At 37.5% G+C, this 16683-nt stretch overlaps 1 protein-coding gene across 13 annotated transcripts in view; it reads left to right on the top strand.

Annotated features, from left to right (window-relative positions):
• Usp28 (ubiquitin specific peptidase 28) overlaps positions 1-16683 on the top strand; it is a 62111-nt gene that overhangs the window by 23214 nt on the left and 22214 nt on the right. For 8 of the 13 annotated variants that reach the window (XM_078047036.1, XM_005334203.5, XM_078047037.1 and 5 more), the window contains 8 exons: positions 791-950; positions 7218-7304; positions 8043-8180; positions 9127-9200; positions 9901-9980; positions 12001-12149; positions 14017-14144; positions 16374-16469. In XM_078047036.1, coding sequence (XP_077903162.1) covers positions 791-950; positions 7218-7304; positions 8043-8180; positions 9127-9200; positions 9901-9980; positions 12001-12149; positions 14017-14144; positions 16374-16469 — 912 coding nt within the window. The remainder of the gene's footprint in view (positions 1-790; positions 951-7217; positions 7305-8042; positions 8181-9126; positions 9201-9900; positions 9981-12000; positions 12150-14016; positions 14145-16373; positions 16470-16683) is intronic. The other 5 variants (XM_021732360.3, XM_078047034.1, XM_005334204.5 and 2 more) reach the window with 2 other exon arrangements.

Here is a 16683-nt window from a genome sequence, read left to right as displayed (position 1 = left end):
AATGCTTTTAGGAGAAGCAGTGCACATTAGCGTGCTTTACCGTTTGGTTTACATTTAAAACCAAATGTGAGGAGGGTTTTTATACTCCAGTTGAAAGTTATCAGCTGTATGTCGTAGTGCACACCTGTAATCCTAGCTGCTTAGGAGGTTGAAGCAGAAGAATCACAAATTCGAGGCAACCTCAGCAATTTAGTAAGACCCTGTCTCAAACAAAAAAAAAAAAAAAAGAAAGAAAGAAAGAGAAGAAATAAATGAAATTTAGTAGTCAACCATCCTGCTTCAGAAGTGACTAGGGTATATATTGTGTGAATTGGTATTAATTTGATGATTGCTTGGTGCCGTTTACAGACATCCTTTTCCAGTGGTGGACTGTCATTTCTGAACATGCTTACTTTCTTGCACTGCTGAGTTGTTTCTTTCAGAGAAACATACCGCAGGGTGTTGTGTGCTGGGCAGTTTGGTGGCTCTTAGCTATACCACACTTCTCTCTTTCCTCTTTCAATGGCAAGCACTTAGGGTGCTGTGATTAAAATGGAAAACTTTTAATATAGTAACCATATGGACCTTATTAGTCATAGTCCCTGTGATGGAAGGATTGAAGTTTTTGTTTAATTCTTGCTTTTCGCCTACATTTTGTAGTTCCCATAGATACTATATAGCTGATAATTATCCAATAATTAATTTTTCGGGCATTTTGAATGATTTATGAAAGGTCACCAGCATCCTCCATATACTCTATTATTCTTTAAGTATTTTCTTTTTTGATGTGTGGTATGTTGACACAATATAGGATGCATGAGGCAATCTCTGCAGAAATTAAACGCTCAAAGAGAAAACGCTGTGAAGTCTGGGGAGAAAACCCCAATCCCAATGACTGGAGGAGAGCTGATGGTTGGCCAGTTGGGCTGAAAAATGTTGGCAATACATGCTGGTTCAGTGCTGTCATTCAGGTATGATATTTTTAGAAGACAGCTGTGTCTTCTGGCGATACTTTTATGATTTATTAAACTGAAATGTGAGATATAACTTGAAAAAAAATTAAAGCAGGTATGTAAAACTGGATAGTTTTTCCTGTGTTATTATTGTGTTTTGGTTGCTTTCATGTGTTTTGAATTTAGATGCTCTAAGTCTAAACTGGGCAATATTAAAAATGAAATCTAACCAGGAATGGTGCTACACACCTGTAATCCCAGCAACTGGGAAGTCTGAGGCAAGAGGATCACAGATTTGAGGGAAGTCTGGGCAACTTATTGAGACTCTTGTCTCAAAATCTTAAAAGGGCATGTAGCTATAGGTCAGTGGTAAAGCACCCTTAGGATCAGTTCAAACTTTGGAAAAAAATAAAAATAACAAGAAAGAAAGAAAGAAAATGGCTGAACATGTATTGAATAAGTGTTTTGGGTCACCAATAAGTGACTACTATATTACAGCAGAGTGAGCATAAACAAGGAGAAGTAAGTTATTGAGAGGCTATCTTGGGTAACCAGAAAAGAGATGAAGACAGATTAGAGAAGGGAACTGGCAGAAGTTGTAAGAGAAGAAGTAAAACATCCTTGAAGTGGTCATATCTGTATGCTTTGGTGAGCAATGTCTGGAAGAGAGAGTTGGGTTTCTAGCTTGAGTAAGCCAGTGGATAAATAGTGCCATTTCACACTAGAGGAGAAATGATTTGTGTTTTAAGAGTGGATTTCAGGGCTGGGGATATAGCTCAGTTGGTACAGTGCTTGCCTAACATGCACAAAGCCTTGGGTTAAATCCCTAGCACCACACACACACACACACACACACACACACACAAAAAGTGAATTTCAGTTTTGGTTTAGACATGCTGAGTTTGAGGTATTCCTGTAAGACATCCATAGGGAGATACCATGTTGGCAATTAACTGTGAACTCTAGTTGAGAAAAAAAGTGTAGGTTGCAGATGCAGTTTTGGGAATCAATGCCTTATAGATTATAGTAAAACCAAGGGAGTGGATGCATGCACCTAGAGAGTAGAGGCACTTCAGAAATATCTCATGGGCATATTAAACTTAACATAGCTACTCCTGATACCTGTCTGCAGTTGTCTCCATCATGGTACATGGTATCTATTTAGCTGCTCAAGTCAGAATCTTTTTGTTCTGCTTTTACATAGTACATTTAGCTTACAGTACACCTAGCTTTATTTTAGGCACTGAGGAAATAACAATGAATAAAACAACAGTCCCTACTCTTGTGGAGTTTACTTTTAAAAGAGTGGGACTCTGGGCTGGGAATATAGCTCAGTTGGTAGAGTACTTCTCTCACGTGTGCAAGGCCATGGGTTCAATCCCCAACAACACAATAAATAAAAAAAAAAAAAATAAATTTCTTTAAGGGGGAAAAGAGAGAGTGGGACCGCCCCCCTTTCCCCAAAAAAGAGTTGGAAGTTGTGTGTGGTGGCACATGCCTGTAATCTTAGCAAATGAGGCAGGAGAATCATAAGTTTGAGGCCACCCTCAAAAATCAAGCAAGACTATCTCAAAAAATTAAAAGGACTGGTGATGTAACTTAGTGGTAGAGTGCCCCTGCGTTCAATTCCCAGTACTACAAAATAAATAAAAATTTAAAAAGTGAGGATGTGGGGATATACCTCAATGGCAGAGCACTTGCCTAGCATGCGCCAAACTCTGGGTTCAATCCCCAGTACTGCAGAAACAAAAAACAGCAAGAGACCACAAATAAAGCATGTGTTAAATGGTTTTAAGTGCTATAAAGACACAGGATGAGGTGAGGGTTTGAGAGAAGGTTCAGATACCAGGGAAGAGGTACTATTTAAGTGGAGTGGACAGAGATGGCTTTTCTTTGGATAAGTGTTTGAGTAGTAGTCTGAAGGTGGTAGGGGAATGGGTTGCTTACCTAAAGAACATTCACATGGAGGGTACAGCAAGTAAAGTAATACAGGCTCAGGGGCTTGTTTAACATGTGAGGAAGAGCTAGAACTGGTGGTTAGTAGAGGAAGTAATGAGGTCAGGAAGCGGGGCGGTCACGAGCTTGGGATCATGAGGAGGACTTGAGAATTGTGTATGAGACGGGAAAGTTTTGGAAGGTTGGCACAGAGGACTAATACAACCTATTTCTGCTTTAAAAGGATCATGGGCATCTGTGTTGAGAATAGACTGCCCAAAGATAATGTGAAATTAGGAACATCAGTGAGTTCTTGTGAAGTGGGGCAGTGGGGGAGAGACTAACTAACCAACTCTACCAGCTGAGCTATATCCCCAGCCTGGAGTCAGCCTTCACTCCTGTGAGAAATATTAAAAAGATCCAGTAGACACAGGGGATAACAGAGTAAGGCTTCTGAAAAAGCATGAGAGCTCCAAGATTGAGAGTAGACAGGAAAAGATTGTTCTTACAATGGATTAGGTCAAGGGAGTAATAGAGGAAGGAAGAAGGAAGAAAGATGTCTACAAATTAAATTGAATTAAAGTAGTTTATATTAAATTTATTCATGTGTGAAATGGCTTGTATGTGGCAGGGTTGGTGCAGGGGTACTAGAAAGTGAACCCAGGGATGCTTCACCACTGAGTAACAGACCCTGCCTTTTTTATTTTAACATAGGTTCTAAGTTGCTGAGGCTCACCTGGAATTTGCAGTCCTCCTGTCTTAGCTTCCTAAACAGCTGGGGTTGCAGGCATACTGCACTGTGTCCTATCATGGTCAGATTTTAAAAGGAGTGAAAATTTGAAATAGTTGTTGGAGATGATGTGAAAACCAGTTGGCACTAGAGTACAATATGGATTGAGTATCCCTAATCCAAAAATTCAAAATCCAAAATTCAAAACTTTTTGAGCATTTCAGGACATTTTAGATTGCAGATTTTGGGATTGTAGATACTTCAGGCTACAAAGTCTGCAGATATTCCAAAATTCAGAAAACCTAAAAATCTGGAACATTTCTGATCCCAGGCATAATTGATACTCAGCCTGTAGTAGAATTTTAAGAAATTTGAGAGTTTGTTTGAAGTTGTTGACTTTAAACAGTGATATCACTATGTCCTATTTTTATCAAGATTTTGCCTTAGCAACACTACGAAGCTTTTAAGTGGAAAATTCAATTCATTTAGGTTGAAGGATTTACTGGGTGCCTGATGAAAGGACTATGGTGGGCCAGTCTGAGAATTTAATGGGGGTATTAAAAAGCATGGGATCAAAGCTAGATTGAGGGAGAAATAAAGCACTAAATAAAGAACTAATGGTTAAGGAGCAAGGACAAGATCAGTTTGCATGGATCCCTAGTAAAAGCAAGGAACAGGTGTCCTGCGGGTAATTGAACAAATGAGTAAGAAGATGCTTTGTGGACGGAGAGTTTTGGGGATTTTCTGAATAACTGATCTAATAATTGCACATTTTCAGATGTTGACATATCCTTGGTGTGTGGCCTTGATGGTGGAAGTAAAACTGGAGTGGAGGAATATGTCACTATTGATAAGATTCTCATGAAACCTAGAGATCTCTGGGCTGCATGAATGTACATCATTTCCCTTCACAAATAGTAGAACATCCTACTTTATGTCTAGCACTATTCTAGGCTCTTAAGATAATAGGAAGGAAACAAAACAAAAAATAGTTGTGCCTTTATTGAATTTCAATTCTCATGAGGTAAGATGAACAGACTAAAAAGTAGCCAAATGATCAACTAGTTAAATAAATGCCTATAATGTGTTAGATTGTGGCTGGTGCAATAGAAGAGCAGAATAAAGGATATTGGAATTGTTGCAGAAGAGGAAGAAAAAATGGTAACTTGTTAGGTAGGTCTCACTGAGGGGATGAGATTGGAGCCAATGGTAGACACATAGGAGGTGAGGGAGAGAGTCATGTGTGATCAGGAGAAAAACATTCCAGGTAAGGGAATCCATACAGCAATAGCCTAAGGTGGAAGTGGGCTTGGTGTGTTCATGGAACATCCAAGAATCCCAAGTTACTGGATGCTAAGAACAAAGGGGTGAATCTTACCAGATGATATCTGGTAAGATAGAAAGGTCCTGAACAGAAGAGTGGTTAACTCTGACCCAAGTGTTGAAAGGCCTACTCTGGCTACTGTGGTGAGAGCAGAGTGAAGTCAGCAAGGATGCTAGGACAGAGATCCATTGCATTCCTCCATTGAGAGGTAATGATAGCATGGATCAGGCTAGCAGCCATGGAAGTAGAAAACCGCTTGGATTATTGGTATATCATCTGAAGGCAGGGCTTCAGATGTCCCCAAGGAGTGGATATTGACTGAAGTTGCCTAGGAAAATGCAGGACTTGGAGTAACAAGGAGAACTGTTACCAGATGTCAGTCTTCAGTAAATCAAATTAATTTTTGTCATTAGAGGTAATCAGAGGAATCTATGTGACATTGAGTTGGTGGAGGGGAAGTTCCAGAGGCAGACTACATAGATTCAGGTGAGCAGCGATGGGGTTTCATTAGAAGTGGTTATAAATAGTATCCCAAGGTAGAGTCCAGCGGCCTTGGGACTTATTGGATGTGAATGCTTAAGAAAAGACGAAGAATCAAAGACTGGAGGAGGAGAAGAATGTAAGTGATGCGAAAAACACAGAAGAGTAAACCGATGTTGGAGAGAGAATGGTATTGATAATGGGTCATATTAGCTCATGGTTTTGTGGGTTTTTAAAGAGTAGTGATGATGTGGAACCATGTGGCTTATGGATAAGGCAACAGACTTCAGATCAGAAAATTGATGGTTCAAATCTCTTAGTAGTTTGGAGCAGTGGAAGTTTGGAGTGGTCATTTAGCTGAGCTTGGTGGTACATGCCTATAATCTCCATGACTAGGGAGGCTGAATCAGGAGAATCTCAAGTTTCAGGCCAACCTGGGCAACTTAATGAGACATTCATACAAGGGAATTTTTAAAATTAACTTAAAAAATAGAAGAATATATGATTTACAAATAATAAACAGAGAATTCCTTTCCTCAGTCCTGTCAGCCGGACATGTCTAATGTTAAACTTTAAAAAGTATAATATTATTAACAAAGCAGAAAGTAGCAAATTCTGCTGTACTCATCACCCTACTGTAGAGATGAGTATTATAGATCCCTGTGTTGTTGAGTCCCAATTGCCACAACCTCCCTCCCTCACAGACATAACCATGCATGTATGTAGCCACAAAAAATATATAGTATTGTTTTTTGGGTTTTGTTTTTATTTTTTTTTTCAGTTGTAGATGGACACAATACCTTTATTTTATTTTTATGTGGTGCTGGCGATTGAACCCAGTGCCTCATACATGCTAGGCAAGCGCTCTACCACTGAGCCACAAGTCCAGCCCCTTTAGTATTGTTTTGTGTAATTAAACTTCACATAAGCAGTATTATACATTTTTCTGTTACTCTTTCACACAAAATATATTTCTAAGATTTATCCATGTTGATACACATAGCTCTTGTTCATTAGTTTTACTGCTGTATAGTCCATTTCATGAAAACAGTTTTCTAAATGTTTATTTATTTTGGTCCTGGGGGTTGAACCTAGGGGCACCCCTGAATTATAGCTCCAGTCCCCCCCAACTTTTTTAAATTTTTTATTCTGAGACAGGGTCTCATTAAGTAGCTAAGGGCCTCAAACTTGCAATCTCCCTGTTTCAGCCTCCTGAGCTTCTGGGATTAACAAGTATGTGCCACTGTGGTCAGCTTCTACAGTTTTTTGCTTTTTTTTTTTTTTTTTTTGTGTGTGTGTGTGTGTGGTACTAGGAATTAAACCCAGGGATGCTTGGCCACTGAGCCACATCCCCAGCTCTCTTTTTTATTTTATCTAGAAACAGAGTCTTGCTGAGTTGACCCCAGGCCTCGCTAAATTGCTGAGGCTGGCTTTGACCTTGCCATCTTCCTGCCTCAGCCTCCTGAGCCGCTGGGATTACAGGTGTGCACCACCATGCCCAGTACTACAATATTTTAATGATTACTTAATCATTTGTTGTATAAATGTAGTATAATTTATTTAATCTATTCCTCCTTATAGGCCTTAGGTTGTTTCTATAACTCCAGCCCTCCCCAGTCCTATTTTGTATTTTATTTAGATACAGGGTCTCCCTGAGTTACTTAGTGCCTCACTTTTTGCTGAGGCTGGCTTTAAACTCGCAATCCTTCTGCCTCAGCCTTCTGAGACGCTGGGATTACAGATATGCACCTCTGTGCCTGGCTGCAGCAGTTATTTTGAATGAAAGGCTGTGGATTCATTTCCTTCTTTCTTTTAGTCTCTCTTTCAGTTGCCTGAATTTCGAAGACTTGTTCTCAGCTATAATCTTCCACAAAATGTTCTTGAAAAATGCCGAAGCCACACGGTAAGCTTCTGCTGAGGAGTTTCTTTATCTCATTTAGCTTCTTTCATCTTAAAGCCTTTTAAGTTTTTGACTCAAGATGATGACCATAATTCTCTTTGGCTCTTGCTAATATTTGTTTTCATTTCTAAGTGACTGTTTTCCTTATTTGTAATAAGAAATAAGGATTTGCAAAAATAGTAAATTAAGTAGGAATGAAGTTAGAAACACTTCCAGGAAAGTGTGGTAAGCCACCTGCTAGCCTCAGCAGTGCTTCCTGGGATAGGGACACTCAGAACACCTATTTTATGTGTAGTGTCCTTCCCTCTGCCATTGACTGCTCAGGTCAAACAATGCAGAATAGACAACCCAGTGAAGAGGCTTGGACCTTCTTAGAAGAGATTTTAGTCTGCTCTTGCCATAGGGCAGGCATAGTCTCCTCCCAGCCATCTAAACCTTGCCTGGATTTCTCCTTAGTGTAATCCAGTCTTCTGACAGAGGGAAAGCAGAAGCTTCAGAAAATGGATGTATCTGTCTTTCCAGCAATATTATCTCTTTGGCTTCTATATGATTATTCTTCAGTTTCGAGTTAAACCTGTAGGCAAGTCCTTATTAGAATCTCTGCGACGTAGTTTGAGGCCTGAGACTCTGACTTAGAACTAGGTAAATACGAATTAGAGATTATTTAGAACTCTTTTCTTTATATTTTTTAATTTTCCAAGAAAGATGTTATAAGAGTACATATGGCTCTATTTTCTGTAGGAAAAGAGAAATATCGTCTTTATGCAAGAGCTTCAGTATTTGTTTGCTCTGATGATGGGATCAAATCGAAAATTTGTAGACCCTTCTGCTGCCCTGGATCTGCTAAAGGGAGCATTCCGATCCTCAGAGGAACAACAGGTACTAACTAGGAACCTTGTTCTCATTTTCTCTGAAACTCTCCAGTTAGAAGTCATGTCCTATTACTGTTACCATGACATTGCTTATTTCAAATGTGTGACAAGTTGTGAACATGACTAAGCAGGACTATGGGTGCTAGTTTTTGTATTTATTTTGCTCACAGAACAGGTGGTAAGAATGCACCTGGGAGACAGAGAGATGAAGAGAATGTGTTTTATGTAGGGGGTTGTTTGCAGTTCTTAAGGGAAGAAGAAGTAAAAAAAAGAATAGTAGACTTACTCAGAGATTGAAGCAAAAGGAAGGAGGTTGAAAAATATCTAAAAGTGAGCCATAGCAAAGGGTGACTGAGAAAAGTGACCCCTACCTTTGTTTTAGGATGCCCCAGATAGAAATGCTATTTTTAAAATCATCTACACCTGAAGTTAGTAGCTTTTCTGAGCACTCTTTTTTTTTAAGATATTAATATTTTCCTTTCACACCTCCTAATTAAAAAGCAGAACTGTCCCTATTTGATCAGCTTCTTCATAACATACATTTAAAAACTTTTTTTCCTGCAGCTATATAGCATTCTCAAAACATTGTATAAAAGTTGCCTTTCTCTGTTCCAATCTCACGTTGTTCTGGAATACTACAGTCTGTTCTTTGAGCCTTAAAAAAAAAGCCTACTTAGAAGATTTCGTTTGTTTTTTCTTTGTCAAAATCAGATGCCGTTGGAAGTGGTAGAATTCCAGTATCCTAGGCACAGTTTAGTCAGAGGTTGCTTCATGCACCTTCTGTTTTGTCTCTGGTTGCTGGGTTCTCCTTATTTTTGTGACATTTGGCCCTAAAAAATAAATGCCTTCCTAGTAGTAGAATCTTAATTCATTGCGGGGATTAAGGGCAAGCTTTCATTTCCCTAAGTATACTATTGCATCTAACGCTTATGCAATTTGTGCCTCTCTTATAGCAAGATGTGAGTGAATTCACACACAAGCTCCTGGATTGGTTGGAGGACGCATTCCAGCTGGCTGTTAATGTTAAGTGAGTGTTGAGGGTCTGTACATCCTTCCAACTCACAGTGGCCACTGAGAATACTGATATGGGGGAAAATCATTCTTTTTAAGTAGAAATTGCTGCTGTTGTTTTGTTTCTGTTTTTACCAAGCCTCACAGGATAACCGATGAACTTTTTCTTACATATCTCTATCGCTTAGGCTTTCCTCCTCTGTGAATATAGACAATTCCATTAACCTACAACTTTTTTACTAAAGGGCCCTAACTGATTACCTTTATTGAAGTTATAACCTGTGCTTATAAAATGTATCTCAAAAAAGGTAAACCATGCTGCATAGGAGCTCATTCTTACTCTATACTACTTCTGTACTTTGTATACATCTGTCATTGAACATAGATAGATACAGATATATATGTGTGTGTACATATGTATACACACACACACATAGTGCATACAAATACATGTATTTGTCTGCATGTGTGACTCCCTTAATAGACTTATTTAAAGCTCCTTAAGGCCAGGGATCGTGCCTTATTGTCTTTGTGTCTTCAGCACAGTGCCAAGCATATTGTTCAATAAATGTTTCAGCTGAGCTAATTCATTATTTATTGTAGAATATACCTGGGCTGGTTCTTTGTGATTGATAAAAGTGCACTACTTTTGTTTTTGAATGATGCTTGGGTTTTGTGTAGCACAATAATTTAGAATTGTCTTCCTTTTTAAAAAGCAGCAACCCTAGAAACAAATCTGAAAATCCCATGGTGCAGCTATTCTACGGTACTTTCCTGACTGAAGGGGTTCGTGAAGGTAAATTTTCTGCCTCAGATGTTAATTCTAGACCTGTTACCATATCCTTATAATTCTGTCCTCTTAGGGAGGTAGTGTAATAAATAGACTTGAAAGTCAGAGAAACCTAGATCTGCATATTGGTTTTGCCTCTTAGTGTCTATGGAATTATGGAATTATATGAGCTCCTGGTTCCTCAATCTCTTTAACTGTAAAGCAGGCACAATCCTTATAGTTGTTATATTAAATTGTTTAATATTTGCACAGTCCAATTTAGCATTAATATCAGATGCACAGTGATCTTAATTCCATTTTCTCTGTTGATATTTCTGATATAATAATTTAATCTCAAAAAGTTATATTAAGTTAAACTTCCAGAAATACTCGTCAACTCTGGAGGCTTGCCTGCTGCATGCTGGACACATAATGTTTATTCTTTTTTTTTTTAAACCAGGGAGAACTTTAAAGGCATACAAATAGAGTAGTATCAAAAAGCCTCTTGAATTCAATAGCTGCATTAGCCCACACCTAGTCATTCTCCATCTAACCCCGTTCTACTTTTACTCTGATAGTCTTTTTATTTTTAAATCAATCAGTCGATCTATCTATTTATTTATTTATTTGGAATTGAACACAGAAACTTTATGCTTGGTAAGTGTGCACTCAGTCACTGAGCTACCTCTAGCCCTTGATAATGTTTTAAAATAGAACCCATTTACTTCTCCCAAAAGTAGCATTTTTTAAAATATCAGATATCTAGTCAGTATTTAAATTTCCAATTCATTCATTTATTGATTGATTGTGGTATTGGGGATTGAACTAAGACACTGTACCACTGAGCTGTACCCCCTACCCCTTTTTATTTTTTAATTTTATTTTGGGAAGTCAGTACTGGGAATTTAACTCAAGGGTCACTCAACCCCTGAGCCACATCCCCAGCTCTATTTTGTATTTTAATTAGAAACTGGTCTCACTGAGTTCCTTGGTGCCTTGTAATTGCTGAGGCTGGCTTTGAACTTGTGATCCTCATTAGCCTCCAAGAGGGCTGGGATTACTGGTGTGCACTGCTGCTCCTGGACCCTTTTTATTTTTGGAGACAGGATCTCACTAAGTTGCCCATGCTGGCCTTGAGCTTGCAATCCTCCTGCCTAAACCTGAATCTCTGGGATTACAAATGTGAGCAACCACTCTTGGCTTTCATTGCATAATTTTTTAAAGAAAAGTTTATATTTGTTTTTGTTCAATCAAGATCCAAATGTGATTCATTGGATGTCTTAAGTCTCCTTTCAATATCTATAGACTGCCTCCATTTTTTTTTTTTCTTGAAGTATATGTTTTGGAGAAACTTGTTTTCCCAGAGCCTGAAATTTTACTGTTTGCATTCCCATGATACATTGACTGATTGATTGATTATTTTATTGATTTTTTAAAAAAATAAATATCAGCAGAATGCATTATAATTCTTATTACACATATACAGCACAATTTTTCATATCTCTGGTTGTACATAAAGTATGTTGACACCAATTTGTGTTTTCATACATGTACTTTGGATGGTGATGTCTATCACATTTTCACCATCCTTTCTAAAATCCCTTGCCCTCTTCTTTTCCCTCCCACCCCTCTGCCTTATCTAGAGTTCCTCTATTCCTCCCATACTCCCCCTCCCTACCTCACTATGAATCAGTTTCCTCCCTTGATACACTTAACACTGTCTTTTACTCTTGTAAATTGATAGTTGGATCTAGATCTTTGGACTCAGTCAGGTAAGGGTATTCCTGGCAAGACTTAATTCACAAGTGGTGGGATAGTCTTTGATATAGATAGGCATATCTTCGTTTTTGCCTTGGCAGCAATTGTTGATTGTCCAGGTCTGGATCCACTGGCACATTAGAGGTTGCCCACCAGGCTGAAGTGCACTACTAACCAGAACTTGGAAGGCTGCTAAATTTAAGAAATTACTGTCTGTCTGGAGCCAGAAAGTAGTTTTTACCTAATTGTCTGTGATGGCGTTTAAAAAGGTGTCTCTCTTTTTGCCTAGGAAAGCCCTTTTGTAACAATGAGACCTTTGGCCAGTATCCCCTCCAGGTAAACGGTTATCACAACTTACACGAATGTTTGGAAGGGGCCATGGTGGAGGGTGACATTGAGCTTCTTCCTTCTGAGCATTCTGTGAAGTATGGACAAGAGGTAAGGTGCATAGTTTTACTTGCTTTGTTGATGACAAAACCAATTAATTGTAGGACTGAACATGTAGGCAAGCTAGTTTCCCATCACATATTAAGTAACTTTACACTGAATAGAGTTTGAATTTGTCTTAAGTCTCTCATCATTGATGTGAGTCAGTGATTCTCAGTGCTTTGATAAATAAATTCTTCACTAAAACTATGAATTTGAGTTAATCATGTAAAGGTTATATGCTGCTTCTGATATTTTAAGTATGATCAAGTTTCTCTCTTTTTGTTGAAGCCTACCTGTACCTGAGTAGGGAGAACCCACTGCCTCCATATTTTCGGAGGGTAAAAGTACAGTGATTAACTCCTATGGTATGCCATTTAGAATATTTTCCCTATTATGGTATTTATTGTTCTCAATTGTAAATTCTGCCTTTGCGTTTACAATTTTTTAAATTTAACTTTTATTTATTTATGTGGGGTTTTTGTTTTTGTTTTTTGGTGGGTTGGAAAGAAAGTGGGAGCAGGAGTAATTAATATTTTACATTTCCAATGGAGAAAAATTATTTGTAGCATGATTGTCAACACAGCATAGTTTGCCTCCAAAAATTGTGAGACAAAATTGTAGCTTGTACAAGAGTCCAACTCAGGAATTACTGTAGGGGAAAGAAGGCGCTTTCTTGAACTCTAGGGAGCCTAACATTAGCCTTCACGTATTCTCATTAAGCTGCGTTGAAACTCTTGAGAAAGCACTGTTTCTCCAGCCTTCAAAGGAAAGAAGTTCTACCAGGAGGCCTAGCATCTTTGTAAGCCTGATGCATTTTCTTACACAAGAGAGGGAGTGGCCACTAGCTACTCAGGCCTCAATATTCAAGGCCTGAAACTATGAAAACAAGTCATTATGCTTATTTATTTTTAGATTTAACCCTGAGGCAGTCAGTCTTGTCTGGATGCACCTTTTAGTGCCAACAGAGCAACTGAGGGGGGAACACTGTTTGTACCATTAGCAAAATAATGGTTTTGAAGCTGTTCATAGGAACCTTTGCCATACAGGTGAATTAAACAGAAATGCCTTTCCTCCCTAGGATTAGTGACAGTTGAACTTTTTAAGTCAGTGTTTTTCTTCCTTGAAACTCTCTAGATAACAGCTACCCTACCATTTTAGATCAACTTGATTGTGTGTGTGTTGTGTGTGTGTGTTACTAGAATTGAACCCAGATCCTTGAACATACTAAAAGCAAGCACTCCACCACTAAGTTACATTCCCAACCCTTCACTTGCTTTCTTATGAGACATCTGTACATTGGAATTTAGGGTTGTTGTTTTTCCCCTTCAGAATCTTGAGGAATCATAAAATCATGAAGCTATTTCAAGTTTCCTTTTTAGACATAAAGGGAATTCAAATTATGGATAAAAGAATATAAATAGTGTTTAATATATGTATAATATCAGTCTTCTTAGATGATTCCTGCAGTTATCTCCTTAGTTGTATGCTGTTTAGATCATTATTTCCAGTTCTTTGATTAGGCTGTTTTCTTAAGCTTTTGAACCTTGTTTTTGAATATTGATTGACTCATTTAATGAAAGAATTGTATAGATGCTTGGTCAATTCATATACTCAGGGCAGTTATTTCTAAGAGTGATGATTGAATAAAATGCTGTTGATTGGTGTTTAGAATCTTGAGAACTGTTTAATCATATTCTCTTAGAGCATGATTCTAAGTGTTTATTTTCCTTTAATATTGGGGATAAAAAATGTTAGTATGAGCTTGATTTGAATAATTCTATATCACAAGAATAAAGTTTGATGAGGGATATTTTAAATTTATTGCTGTTGCCTAAAATTAGTGTTACTTTTTCTCATATTCCACCCCGGAACATAGCGTTGGTTTACAAAACTACCTCCAGTGTTGACCTTTGAACTTTCCAGATTTGAGTTCAATCAGTCCCTTGGGCAGCCAGAGAAAATTCATAATAAGCTGGAATTTCCTCAGATTATTTATATGGACAGGTAAGATTCTGGTTGATTGTCTCCTGATGTAATGCAACAGTAGAAATGAACATATAATCTTTTGTGGTCTTGATAATTTGCAAATTTGGATGTGGTGGATCTGGGTTGGGGCCTAGGCATTTTCATTTCTAACAAGCTTCCAAGGTAATGTAAATAATGGTTCTGATCTCTGGACCAAGATTTGAATTGCTAGACTGCAGGTGAAAGTCCTACTGTTTTGGCAGTAAGGAACCTTATATGGAGTAGCCATAATATAGTTCTTTTTCTTCTGAATACTCTCTGTATTCCTGGAGTGGTGATAGAGGGACTCCTAGAGAAACTTAAATTACAGTTTTAATCTCTTTACAGTCTGATTTAATGAGGTACAGTTGACATCCCCAAAGTCACTATTCTTTGGTGTAGTTCCAGTATGTTTTTGTTTTTGTTTTTGTGGTGCTGAGGATTGAACCCAGGGTCTTATGGATGCAAGGTGAGCACTCTATCAACTGAGCTATATCCCCAGTCCCACCAATATGTTTTGACAAATATAAATAAATAATCAAATAACCACCATCATAGTCATGATAGAGAACCTTTCTATAACCTAGAATATCCCCTCTGCCCCTTTGTAGTCAGTTCCTTTTTCCCACCTCCAGGCTTTGTCAACCACTTTTTTTCTGAAGCTATAATTTTGCCATTTCCAGAGTGTTGTGTTAGTGACATTAATATTTAATATGTACTCTATTATGGCTATATTCTTTTCCTTAGGATAATGCTTTAGGATTTACCTATGTTGCATATACCAATAGTTCATTCCTTTTGTTGAACAGTACTTTTTTATTTGTTAATTTTTTAGTGCTAGGGATTGAACTCAGGGACTTGCACAGCCAAGTATATGCTCTTCCTCTGAGATACATCCCCAGCCCCTGTTTAATAATGTTTTATTGTATATATGTATCACAGTTTTTTTCTATTCACCAGAAATATTGGTTGATATTTCAAATGTATGCAGTTTTAGACTATTATGAATAAAGCTGCCATGGGCATTAACATACAGGCTTTAGTGTAGTTTTTAATTATCTTGAATAAAATATCTAGGTGTGGATGTTGATGGGTTATATGTAAAGTGTACATTTCTCTTTTTAAGAAATTATTGTACTGTTTCCTAAAGTGATTATGTAATTTCATGTTCCCACCAGTAGACTATGAGAGCTCCAATTTGCCAAATCTTCACCAGTGCTTGGAATTAAGTCTTTTTAATTCTAGATATTCTAGATGTGTATAAATATTGTATTTTTCATTTGCTTTATAATTTCCTTATAAGTAATTATATTGAGCATTGTTGGGGGGGTGCTAGGGATTAAACTCAGGCCTTTGTGCATGTGAGGCAAGCATTTTACCAACTGAGCTTTATTCCCAGATGTTGAGCATTTTGTTGTGCTTAATTAATAGTCATGTATGTGTGTGGTTTGGGTTTTTGTTTGTTTGAGATATCTTCACATCTTTTGTCTACTTTACAGTTGAGTCAGTTGTCTTAGTACTGAATTGTAAGAGTTCTTTACTATTTTGGTTAGAAATCCAAATATTTTTTCTCTCTGCTTGTCTATTTTATTACCACCAGTGTCTTGAAGAGTAGAAGTTAGGATTTTGATGAAGTCTAGTGTATCATTTTTTTTTTTAAGTTAGTACTCTTTATGTTCAAGAAATTCTTGCAAGGTCACAAAGATGGTCTGATTTTTTTTCTCCTAGGAATTTTGTTTTAGCTTTCATATGATGTCTATAGCTCATAGCCCTTTTTATCTTTTATTTTGAGACTGGGTCTTGCTGAGTTGCTGAGGCTGTCTTTGAACCTCAATCCTCCTATCTCAGCCTCCTGAGCTGCTGAGATTACAGTTGTGTGCCACAATGCCTGGTTAGTTGTACATTTTTCATAGATGTCCTTTATCTTATTAAAGGAATTTTCTTGTTTCTCTAGTATTTGTTTATTGGTGTGTTATAATTATACATAGTAGTGGGATTCATTGTGTCATTTTTGTACATGCATATAACATAATTTGGTCAGTCTGAATCCCTGGTACCTTTAATCCCTGGTACATTTTAATTAGTGCATCATATCTTTATATATAAGTGGGATTCATTGTGGTATATTCATACATGGACATAGTACTATTTGGTAGATTTCCTTTCATTTCTTAACATTACAGAGGGTTTGTGTCATTAATTGTGTTTGTGGGATTATCATTTGCTTAGGTACATGTACAGGAGCAAGGAGCTTATTCGAAATAAGAGAGAAAGTATTCGAAAGTTGAAGGAGGAAATAAAAGTTCTGCAGCAAAAATTGGAAAGGTAAGTTTGTGATACTTTTGTGCTTGGAAATAAATAATGAAGAGTAGAATATGAAGATAGGGTAATTGTTTATATTTGAAAGTTAATTTAGAATTTAAGTAATAACTAGGTATTCCATAAAATAGCTAAGATTTTTTTTTCCCCCCTAAGGGTGAAGTAAACCTTTTGGACCCACTAATATTATCCATGGGTAAAAGATAGTTCCAGAGGATTT

This window comes from Ictidomys tridecemlineatus, chromosome 4, assembly GCF_052094955.1.
Source record: "Ictidomys tridecemlineatus isolate mIctTri1 chromosome 4, mIctTri1.hap1, whole genome shotgun sequence".
Taxonomy (NCBI): Eukaryota; Metazoa; Chordata; class Mammalia; order Rodentia; family Sciuridae; genus Ictidomys; species Ictidomys tridecemlineatus.
Note: the sequence above shows the minus strand (reverse complement) of the source record. Positions and strands in the feature narration are given on the sequence as shown.